This window comes from Cajanus cajan, chromosome 2 (assembly GCF_000230855.2).
Source record: "Cajanus cajan strain Asha chromosome 2, NIPB_CcT2T_4, whole genome shotgun sequence".
Taxonomy (NCBI): domain Eukaryota; kingdom Viridiplantae; phylum Streptophyta; class Magnoliopsida; order Fabales; family Fabaceae; genus Cajanus; species Cajanus cajan.
Window position 1 is genome coordinate 62,442,906 of NC_138518.1, and position 12,798 is coordinate 62,455,703.

At 28.9% G+C, this 12,798-nt stretch overlaps 1 protein-coding gene across 2 annotated transcripts; it reads left to right on the top strand.

Moving 5' to 3' along the window:
- The first annotated feature begins 5,265 nt into the window (after nt 1-5,265).
- On the top strand, nt 5,266-12,474 carry LOC109805200 (uncharacterized). Of its 2 annotated transcripts, none has more exons than XM_020367210.3 (16): nt 5,266-5,300; nt 6,443-6,544; nt 6,670-6,774; nt 7,192-7,230; nt 7,450-7,560; nt 7,696-7,779; nt 7,853-7,971; nt 8,629-8,730; nt 9,583-9,699; nt 9,783-9,848; nt 10,098-10,164; nt 11,043-11,096; nt 11,279-11,374; nt 11,690-11,716; nt 11,820-11,855; nt 12,011-12,474. In XM_020367210.3, the coding sequence occupies exons 2-16, from the start codon at nt 6,542-6,544 to the stop codon at nt 12,152-12,154; spliced, it is 1,170 nt and encodes a 389-aa protein (XP_020222799.1). In that variant the 5' UTR covers nt 5,266-5,300; nt 6,443-6,541; the 3' UTR covers nt 12,155-12,474. The 2 variants fall into 2 exon arrangements, with proteins under 2 accessions (XP_020222799.1, XP_020222798.1); XM_020367209.3 differs by lacking the exon at nt 5,266-5,300 and adding an exon at nt 5,309-5,467.
- Nucleotides 12,475-12,798: the final 324 nt, after the last annotated feature.

A 12,798-nucleotide genomic window follows, 5' to 3' on the forward strand; every position in this document is an offset into this window, starting at 1 on the left:
ATAATTGGGTATATTAATCATATCAAGATATAACATTAATCGCACTAACTAGCATTATTCGTAGTAGAGACTTCTCTATAGGTTGTGGCATCAATTCATTGAACAATGGTTTTTATGACAACTAACCCAACGGTGGTAAATTAAGATTCGGGTCTTCTCTCTCTTTTCCATTTGTCAAATGCTTAAGAATTTTGATGACTCAATATCAATTGCCACTATTCAATAGTATGAATTGTACTAAACTATTAATTAATATTTCTTAAGATATCAAGCATGGGTCTCAATGGAGACAATGGACCACACTTAAGTGCTTTAAAGAGTTTTTAAGTACTACAAGGTATACCAAAGAAGATATCAACTTTTTTCTTTTAATATTAAAGGATTTACTTGATAATGGTGGGCTAACATAATTAGCACAACAACCCTTTCTTTTAAACCATTCTTTGTAAGAAAAGTCTTTGTTTTTCAATCACATGTTTCCAAATTGTTTCAATTTCAAAGTTCATAATTTCGAAGCAAGGGAAGGTTTTAACTTTTAGGTAACCATGCACGTGTCTGTTTTATTTCAAAGTTCATAATTTATTATTATGAATTTTAAATATGGCTATTCCACCCTTTAAAGTACCTTCAAAGTAGTCAGGAAATTAGTTATTATTATTGCGATAAATAATCCAGAAATGAAAAAAAAAGTAAAATTATTCTTTACCTTAGTTTTTGCTCGTTTTTATTTTATTTTATTGATGCCGACGTGTTATCACATAAATTATTCTTATTTTTGGAATAATCAGGAAATTCATAGAAAAATTGTCGATATTCTTTTCCTTATTATTATTAGCCACTTGTTTTCCATGCAACTGGGGAAGATAAAAGATTTTCGATTTCTTGTATAAACGATTCTTTGTATATAGTGTATAAAGAATATTATCACTCATTATAAAGAAAAAAGGTGCACAAAAAGTTTGAATGTCATTCTCTTAAAACAATTAAGTAATTTTAGAACTTTATTCTCAATTGTACGGATTTTAATTTTGTATAATGTTTAAAATGTAATCTAATAGCATATATTCCTCTTTTATTAAAGAAAAAAAATTAATTTATTTCTAAAATTTACTATCCACTATCATATATAATTTTGAATTCTTATTCTTATAAAAATGAGAATATTTGTAGAAGTCATTTTTTACTCATTAAATCAAACAATTTTTTTTCTATATATATTGAATATATAATTTTACTTTTTTATTTCTTTCAAATTACATTACTTAATTTTGAATCTTGAAACTTTTTTTTCTTACTTCAAATCTTGGTACATTGCATCTAATTAAAGAGATACTTTTTACGCATAAAAAAATATATGTGTAAATATTTCTAGCTAGGTAAATTTAAATATAATATTATCATGGATTTAATCAATTCTGGTTTATTTCAAAATTTATACCAATAAATATTAGGCGTCTTAATTCAAACATTAATTTATATAATTGTTTCTTAAATTTAATTTTTCAATTATATGTATTGTTAATAATACAAGTAGGAGTATCTTTTATTTCTTTAACTTGTTTATTTATTAATTTTGCTTATACGGAAAACTTACTAGTTAATAAGTATTCATTTCACCTCTTATATTAGAAGTTATATGATTAATTTTTAAATAATAAGTCCCCATGGTTAAAAAATTTATATATATATAAAAAAACTTATATCAATAATATAAAATATAGAGTCAGTTCATTTAAGCAACAGAAACACTTAACTCCACTTATTAGTTTTATAAATAAATAAAAAAAGGTTTAATACAAATATAAACATTTATATATATTCGATAGAAAAATACCTTTAACGTTAACTTTAAATATGGTTATTATAAAAATTAATAAATTTATTAAATATAATAACATGTGATTAGATAACAATATAAAAGTATTTATATTATTAATGTATGTTAATTATTCATAAATAAATAAATGTTAAAAAATAATTCTTTAAATAACTTCATTCACCTTAATTAAGTAAATACTTTAATATAAAAAAATTAATCAACTTTTATATATTAAATATATGAATGATTATCTTACACAATAATATTTTTAAGAGTTCTTTCTTTAAAGAGACTTCTTATTTAATTCAATTTTTATTTATTATAACTAAAATTCATTAAAAATAAAATCTTAATTAAATGAAAAGCATTTCAAGAATTGATAATATAAAATAAGGTATAATTAATTAAGATTTATTTATTTTTATATTTATCATTTATAAGGCTTATATATATATATATATATATATATATATATATATATATATATATATATATATATATATATTCGAGTTTAAAAAAAGTAGTTTTAGATGAATTTTAGTGTGTTGAGAGGAGTGCATTAAAAATTGTTACTAGTACTACTCATTTCATTTAGTTTGTATATTTAATTTAAGTATTGAATATATACCTGTATTAAATATATAGATGAAGAGTTTTGTTGTGTATAAAAAAATATAAATTTGACTCCTCTAAAATAAAGAGTGTACTTTAAAAAATAAATTACAATAATAATCGTTAATTAAAATAATGATGAAGAATTGAGATAAAATCAAATGCATATATAATAAAATTTAACATACTTTATTTTCTAAAACGCACTCGTCACTTAAGAGGAATTAAATTCAAAAAATATTAACATATATTACTTATTTATGAAAAATAAATATTAAAAATTTATATTTATTTAAATAACTTCATCCACATAAATTAATCAATGGCTTTAATTTAAAAATTAATAATAGAAAAAATAGAAGAAAAAAACCACTTTCTCTTTTAAATAACTTAAGCGATCAATCGAGATGAAATTATTCCAAAAGAGAAATGCCGGGAACAATACACTCTTTTATCATTTTCTATTTTTTTATTAAATTTTATTAAAAATTATAAAATTGGTAAGTTTTACATTTTATTTAACAAATATCTTTTATAATTTTATAATTTTTAATAATTCTAACTAATATAAAATGTGTGTTAATTTATATTATTTAAAAAAATGGTTAATTTAATTAATAATATTAAATTTGTTAATATTTAAATTATTTATTTAGAATTAGTCTTGATATATTTTAAATTACTCATTTTTTTGTCATTTAATTGTCGGTTTTAATTGTTGTATGTGTTAAAATAACGTTTAATCGACAAAAATCGCATCATAAAAACATAAATTAGTCTTTAGTTGTGAATTTTAATATATTGCGTAGGTGATATTCATAAAAAAAAATAAAATGTTTATTTCATTAATTTACAAAATTTATTATTTTTTCTAAAAATGTTAATTAATTATAAATATTATAGAACAAACAATTAATGTAAGAGACAATTATAAACTGTGTTATAAGAAGAGACGAATTAGGGATGACAATGGGATCCCATGAAGGCGGGTAATAGTAAATTCGTCCCCACCTTGCTGGATAAAAATTGGCCTCATACCTACCCTATATCCGCGCGAGTATCCATTAATTTCTTGAATATCTCACTGATATCCATGAATATTTATAAATTTTTTAAGAAATTAAAAAAATTATATTATAAATAATTTTAAGTTTATATTTAATGTCATTGAAATATTAAAAATAAAAATTTAATATTAATTTTGAACTTGTATTTAACGTTAGTTTTGTTAAAATAATAATAAAAATGAAAAATAATCAATAATTTAAAATACATTAATCTCACAAGTAAGTGAAAGTCTCATATCACAATGATAAGAGAGTTTAGTTTTAGGATTATGTAGTACAAGGATAATTAGGATATTTAAGAAATATTATTAAACGGGTACCTGCGAGTATGAATGTTATTTTACTTGCCCCGCCCTATTTATAAATAGGTAAAAAATTATCCATCTATATTATTTACAAATACCTAATTAACCTATTCATTTATTATTTATAGATCATAATGAATTTTACCTGCAAATACTCAATCCGGACGTTTCTGTGGTGGTAAGTAGGAGCCTTGCCCCTCACCTTTTTAAATTTCTAAAATTGTTAAATTTATTTATTTATTTAGAGTTTTTAAAAAGTAACATATTGTTTTATTTATTTATTATTAATAAATTTGTGTGTCCTATACTACATGTAGGTGTCTCCTTGTGATTACGTTATCGATCAATGAACGCTATCAACAATTACTATTCCCATTCAGTCAATTTACTCACATCCAATGGATCACCATCCATTCTGCACCACAAGACCTCCACCAATTACTTCATTCCTTTCTGCTTTTACTTTTTTTATTTATTATTTTTTATTTATTACAATCAAATCAATAAATAATCTTAATTATTATTATTATTATTATTTCTTAATATTGTTATAAAAAAAAATTAAGGTATACCATTACTGCTTCATTCACTGTCTTTATTTTTTTATCTTATTTTTCTCTAATTATATTCTAAAAAAATAAATAATAAAAACTGAAAAAGATAAAAAATAAATAAATTTCGTTGAAATATTCTTTTATCAAGCATTTTATTATATTTTTTAATCAATTATATATATACTTTTATAACTTTTTTGGATACATATATTATTGAAGCGTTGTTTAAAAGAAAAAACATTGAAAGTCAAACATTCTATAAGCAGCTAATTCTATGGACAGAGAATGATCAGTTGAATTTTGAAAATTGTCAAAATAGTTTAAATCAAAGAGGAATTTGACATTAATTGATTAGAGCGTGATTCATAATTACAACTACAAATATGAAAATGTGAAAAATTAGTTCTGTTTCACTTATATATGATTTTTGTAACATACAGTATATATTTTCTGTATTTTAATGGAATATTAATCTACTTAGAATTTTGGAACAAATAAATATATTAATAATTTTTTAAAAAAATTTAATGTGCATATATTTAGGGGACAAATTTTTTTTTTAAGTGAGAAGAAATGAATATATATTAAATTAGGTACGCAATTTCTGATAAATTTCTAGAATCATCAAGACAAGTTGGTGACATGAGTGACCACATAGAGCGTAGAAAAATGTGTAAAAGTAAAATGAGAAATGGAGGTGTGATGGGCAGCACAAGACATGAAACGTGGAGAGATGAAAGGTGAGTGAGAGAGAGCACAAATTTAAGAGAACACAAACATGGTCTTATCTCAAGTTATATACTATTGTTATGTTATGATGTAAGAATAATATAATATTAATGTGACTGGGTGTGGCTGTTATGTAATTTACTTGTAAGGTGTCATCAGTCTCTGAATTTCCTCGTAGCCAACCAAGGTTGCTATGCAAATCGGTAATTGCTAGGTAGCACAGCACCCAATGCCATATCCCTCCAACGCATGCATATAATAATACTAACACTAATATATTCATTCCATACTCTCAAACCTTCCCTTTCTTCACTCTTCCTCTTTCACGCTCTCATCTATACATCTCTGTTTCCCTCTTCATTTCGATTCTTCTGCATCTGGGTATGTCCTGTCATCTTCAAAACCTCTTCCTTTTCCATTTTCATGCATACCCTTTTGTTTTTCTTGCTTCTTCTCCACCCTCATTGCTTTTCTCGCCTCTGTTTCGCCTATTTTCTCTACTGGGTCTGAATGCTTGATTCAGCGGAAGATCTCCAAATGCTGGAAAATTTTGAATTCTATTGTCTGCTGAAAATGATATTGTGATTTCTGATGGAAATTAATTTTTTTGCTATTTGTTTAATTTTGGGGTGAGAGTGGGACTTTCCCTTTATTTATATGGCGATGATGAATGAAAGTCGAGGAGGGTTAGAGTTGGATCTAAGTGAAACTCTCGGGGAGCTGTTTTCTCTGTTATTTGGTGTGAAAAATTTTAAGGATGACTCCATTTTCTTCTTTTCAGCCAAAAAAAATAAATATTTATCTTATTTTGCAATAGCAATTGGAATGGAGTCTTGGTTTTCAGGTGTTGGTCCATGTTTTGGCCAGCTGTGTATTTCCCCTTCTTTTTTTTCTTTCCGTTTTTCATGTGATCCTTGTGTCGGTCAAATCCAATGCATGCAGCTCTGTTTTCGTGTTCCTTGGGTGCTTATGTGTTGTACCATGTGATGTCAGTTTTGGAATTGCTTTGATATGTGTCTTTATTGCTGTTTTATGTGGAGGTTTGGCTGGTGTAGTTAATGAGTGTAGATTCAGCAACTTCTGCTCTTTGCCAATATTCTAAGCATGTTTCTCAAATTCACATATATCAGCTTTTTCTTGTCACACTGCAGCATGTGCATGAATATCTCATTAACCCTTTTGTTAGTCCCCAATCTCCTACACAAAATTGAATATACTTGTTTATATGCCATTCAGTTCTGTTCAAAATTTTCTGTTTTGGACATTTGGGGTTGAGTTTGCCAGTAATTTATCTCAAAACTCAAATAATTTATTTTTTAAGATGAAATAATTGGTGATACTTTCTATTACACACAGCAAGCAGTTTGTGATGAAGACTGAATAAGAGATCCATTTTTTCTATGAGGCCAATCAAATCATGGGGGTGGACAATGAGAAAGAAGAGTGTCTTGCCTAATGGTTTGTCTTCTTTTCTTTAAAGTCCTTACTTTTGATATTTCAGAGGAAAATGTTTTCTAAATATATTTTCATCAAGGAGTTCTGATTGTAACTTCACTCTTTCAATGTGATTTTTCTTGGACCAGGGAAAACCAAGTATGAAGATGAAACGACTGCCTTTTGTGGCAGTTGTTTGTACAGTGTTGTTTGTTGTGTATAGGACTATAAAGTATGAAAATTACCAAGAAGAGGTATGAGATCGCATATCCTAACTTTGGACCAAAAATGTTGATTAAATTTCTATTCTGCATCAGGTTAAGGGTCACATACTGCTGCAGCACTGCTTCATCCAGAGTAGTATAACAATGTCAATATTCATTTTGGTTAGGAAAGGAAATGTGTAAAGTGGTTCTCCAAAAAATTGAATGATTAAACTCTTTGTTGTCATTAAGTGATATTAAAATGTTATGTCAGCATAAAACCCTATAGCTTTGTTTTGAAATTTTTTTCCAGCTCCTAGTACAATCAAATAAGCAACTTCTTGTGGCAGGTGGAAGCTATGTGACTCGAGCATTGCCTTTCTTATATTGCACCAATACATGACATTGTATTCTTGTACCTCCTGTTCTAATCTGAAACTTTCTTTGTTTTCATTTTGTTATTATCAGATAGACAAAAAGTTGAATATTCGGGAAGAAGAAGGAAAGGTATACTCTGATGCTAATTAATTTTATGGAACTCTCTAAATTTAAGCTTTGGTGCATTTAGAACTAAGGCTCTGCAGGTTATAGTGAATGATGACTATGGGCTATGGATGTTTTCAAAATTTTGATGCACCTGCCTACTTTCAATTTTTGCATTAATTTTCCAATTTAACTTGGACGCATATTATTTTTCATATTGATGCTTTTGTTGCCACTGTGCAGGAATATCCTGAAACTTCTAGAAATGTGAAGGGCTTACCACGAGGTATAATACATGCTACTTCAGATTTGGAGTTAAGGTCTTTATGGTCACCAAGTAATTTGAGGTCAAAGGTCAGTATTTTTGCAATTTTATTTTTTACATTATATTTCTATTTAAACCGGCATATGATGACGGGATTGGGTAAACTATAATGGGCACGCCATCAGTTATCAAAGCTGCTTCACCTCTAATTTAGTGATTTGCAGGTTAATGTTTACTCCAATCGTAGCTTGCTGGCTATTCCAGTTGGTATTAAACAAAAGCATAATGTAGATGTCATGGTGCAAAAGGTATTCTTGATGATTCATTAGGTTATCAAAATTGTTGGAATCAGCACTCCTAATCTGATTTCATTGATTTCAGTTTCTTCCAGACAATTTTACAATTATTTTATTCCATTATGATGCCAATGTGGATGAATGGTGGGATCTTAGTTGGAGTGGCAAGGCCATACACATAACTGCTCAAAATCAAACCAAGTGGTACATAGACACTGACCATATAATATATATATATATATATATATATATATATATTTATTTATTTATTTATTTATTTATTTATTTTCTGTCTGAATACCTTGCAGTATTTGTTTTGTTGTATGTTAATTGAATGGGGTTGCTTTAAATCTTCTATGGAAACAAGAGATATATGGGGTATGCCATGTCTTTATCACATAAGGGATTTATTGAAAAATCAAAATATCATAAAGACTCTAACAAGTCAATTAGGCTATGTAAACATCATTAGAAGTTGGGAAAATATTTTGGTTTCTGTGGATGTATTGAAATCAAGGTCTTGATTTGTTTTCTTTTTCTTCCTGGGAACATCCACTGAAATTGAAAAACATCACAGAACTTGATACCTCACAACCCATGTGAATCTCCTAGTTGTATACGAGTAGGGTAGTGTGCCTCTCTGCCTGATAGGGTAGTGTGCCTCTGCCTGACCTTGGCTCTGTTACTAATGCTTGGTTATGTACCCCTTTTTGGTCTGTGGCATTTCTGTGCATACCAGACTGCTGGTCTCTTAGTTTTATTGCCTAACATATATGCTTTTGATTTAAATATATTATGAATGTATATATTTAATGGTTAATTTTTCCCAATTTATATATTAATTGGTGGGTTCTTTCTCAGGTGGTTTGCAAAAAGATTTCTGCATCCAGATATAGTTTCTATTTATGATTATATCTTTCTCTGGGATGAGGATATAGGAGTTGAACATTTTTCTCCGTCAAGGTATGACTGATGGTTGTATACTTTGACATTTGTCTTCTTTTGGCTTCTAATATGAAGCTTTTCATTTTGTATACCAGCCGAGGCACCCAAGATATGATATAATGAAAATGATCCTATTTTATTCAAATATATGATATGATAATTTTTTTTCTTTTGTTGAAAATTGAATGAAAATTCACTTAAAAAATGTCACTCGTAGAATTTTTTTTTTCCCAAATCAAGTTTCTTAACTTTAACTCATGGGAGAAACTTAATTCATTTTAAAGTATTATTTTCTTTTCATACAAGTTCTTATTGAGAAACAGGGTCATAGTATAAATGTTTTGAAATCAAATCAATTTTATTTTACGTCAACTTGTGTTCTACAAAGTCATCTCACAGCCTGCTTCATCTGCTCATAATTTACACTACCCCTTGCCTGTAAAGCAGTACTGGTTCATTTATATGTGCATGTGTATATTTGTGATTGCATATATTGTTGAATCCCTTGTGTTTTTCTATTTAAATACCTATACATTTTTGCTACATTGATTAGTTTTTATTTTTTTTTATAGATAAAAGTAGTATTGAATTTTTTTTTGAAGCTCTATAATGATTTCTCTGCCTTTTGTTGTTTAATTGAACTTGTATGCACAATAAGCTCTATATTATCTTTATTTGATTAAGGTCACACTAGGTTACTGAGTAATCTTTGGTTGTCTGGATTCTGGAAAGGTAGAAAAAGTGGTAATTGGTTGGATTTATATTCATTATATTCTTCTTCTTCTTGTAAAGACTAGTCAATCACCTGATGACAGACTTTTGCTCTCATCAAAGAAAGGATGAATTAACATGGGCATCTATTTTTTTCAGATACATTGAAATTGTGAAGGAAGAAGGATTGGAAATATCTCAGCCAGCCCTTGACCCAAATTCAACAGAGATACATCATAGAATTACAGTTAGAGCTAGGACCAAAAAAGTTCATAGGTGACTTATTGATAGTCCGCTGATATTTACTTAACTACTTGCTAATCAATTTCATGCTTAAACTTGAATTTTCATACATGCAGAAGAGTGTATGAACTCAGAGGCAATACTAGGTGTTCAGATGCAAGTAAAGGGCCTCCATGCACTGGGTAACTGTTCCTTTCCCTGAACCTGATTATGCTGTGTATTTTTTCAAGATGTTCATTCTGGATCTTATTCTTGTGATGTTATCATCCTTCTTTCTGCCATCAAGATGGAAAATATTTAAATTTAACTAGTCAATAGAAAAGGGAACTTAACATAATCAATAACATTTACTCTGGTTGAGTTTTATGATATGTTTTGGTTGTATCTACGACCATGTTATGAATGACACAAATTTCAACAAAACTTGACAGGTTTGTGGAAGGTATGGCTCCTGTTTTCTCTCGATCTGCCTGGTATTGTACTTGGCATCTTATACAGGTAATTTTCCCTTGTCCATAGGATTTGTAAAAATTCTAACCCCAGAGAACACCTGAAATTCTTTAATTATTCAAAGTCTTGCCTCTTTCAAAACAATTGTATTACCTACTCTGGTGTAATGTTATGAACTGAGAATTTTTTCGTGTTAAGTATCTTATGTATAACTATTTCTTGACCTAGGAAATTCTTGGTATTCAAGAACAACTGATGAGGATAAGTACATTAGAAGAAATAACTAAATTACAGAATTGAGCTCCCAGCCTTAAGAGAGGTTCCCCCCACTCAGAACCACTCTTTACAATCTTGTCTTTTCTCTACTCTTGTCTTTTAACCTTTCACTACTCTTCTGTTAGGCTTCTCCCTCTCTCTTCCTTCCACCTTGTAACTCATCATTACTTCCTTCTTCCCACTTATTACTCCCATGATGCTCCTTAGCCAACTCTTGTTTTGGTCCATTATCTATGATCAGCACTACTACTCTACCCTGCCCCCTATTTTTCTTATCATATGTCCTAATGCCTTGCTTTAGTCTTCTAGAATTAACTTTGGTTATGGTCCTAACATTTACTTTCTTTTTCATTTGAATGAAAATTCATTATTTAATAAATTCAGCCATTAAGTTTGTCAAGGTTACAAAATGCTTGTGAAAATGTTTTTGGAGATGAGCTTGTGGATTAACTTTCTGCCCTCTTCTAACAACTGAAAATAAAACATATTCCAATTTACTTGGATTTTTTCGTGTTTTATTTTGGTTGTTATCATTGTGGAGTTTAACTTTGTCTCTTCTGTAATTTTTAGTATTCAATTTTTTGATTTGATTGGTTATAGATCAAAATAGTCCATATTTTTTAACATCATTATCATTATCATTTTCTCAGAATGACCTTGTCCATGGATGGGGAGTGGATATGAAAATAGGATATTGTGCACAGGTGAGAATTACACATTTTCTGGACAAGATTTATAATTATTCATTATCCTGGAATTCATCATGTTTTCAATTCAGCTTGCCTAGTCAGTTGTCATTAACTCGTTATACTAACTGACTTGCACTTTCTCAAATTCATTTAGGACATGATAAGTATCATTACCAGTGAAATAATTTGTTTTTCAGGGAGACCGCACTCAAAATGTGGGAGTTGTTGATAGTGAATATGTTGTTCACAAGGGTATACAAACTCTGGGTGGTAGCAATCATGATGTTGCTAAAGTAATTTTCTCCTTTCTCTCCTAATGTTTGAATTAATTTTGTATCCATTAGCTTGTGTGCCTATGTACTGTCTTTGCTTCCTAAAAGAGCATTAGTACACAAACTTCACTTTGAAATTTATATATGTTCAGTGGTTACAAATGCTCCTGTGTTCATATTTGTTTCTTTTATGATTTTTTAATATTATTAACTTCTTCAAGATTCCACTTTGATAAGTGATAATATATCAACAACCTGGGAACACGAGTTTATAGAATAAGTTAAATGGAAACAATCTGCAGCAATAATTTTTCTTTGTTTTCTTTATTTTTGCAGGTTTCAAATAGCAAAAGAACACCTCCGGTACAGTTTTTAATGGCATACAGTTATTCTCTATAATCCTATTTCATTTACCATCACAGTCAGTACTAATTTGGTGTTCTTGTTGCTTTTGTTTGATAATCAGAAACATGGTGCAGCGGCCTTTGATCCGCGAGTTGAGGTGAGGTTTTTAACTGCATTTGAAACCAAATCTTGGGTTGATCACAAAGTAGCTTGCAATGGCCTTGTTACTTTTTAACCATGTCTTGTGTTGATCACACAATAGCTTGCAAATGACCTTGTTTACATTGTAACACTAACATGGAGTGATCACAGATAAGAAGGCAGTCAACATGGGAACTTAAAGTCTTCAAAGATCGCTGGAAGCGAGCTATTGATGAGGACAAAAGCTGGGTTGATGGATTTAATAGTGATGAAAAACGCATGAGACAAAGGCGGAGTAATCACATGTTCTCTTAGCATTTATTTTAACTAACCCGGTTTCATATGTTACCCCATCTTCATTCATAATCATAGGGCATCATTGGTTTTATTTATAGCCTTAGTGTAGTTATTTTACCTGAATGAATTCTCAATTCATTCAATTTTGGAACCTCACTTATTCTTTTGTTCTTTTCATTCATGTCAAATGCTTCCCTGTCTCTCTCTCTCTCTCTCTCTCTCTCTCTCTCTTTACCATACGAGTCCTTCTTGATATTTTTTATTTGGATGTAATTATCTTATATGCAACCATAGTTTTATCATAAGAGCTATAATGAAGAAGCTTCCATCTTCCTGTAGTGCTTTTGGTTTCGGTGGACTTTAAGTTCATTCATTAATTGGACCATGCTAATGATGCTAGTGCTCAGCATTTTCTTTTATATGTGGGAACAGGTGTAATTAATTTGCTGAGATTTATCAACTGGGGTTGTTGGCTCTCTCAATCTTTCCTCTCATAGAAAGCACTTATTTATTCTATTACCTGGTTTTTAAGAAGATGGTGTTCTTTTTTGCCACACCATTTTAAATTATTTATCATTTTCAACATGAGGAGGGTGATCAATATTCTCTAACACATTATTCTTACATGTTCAACACATTTTTTATTGGTTAAAATTTATTAA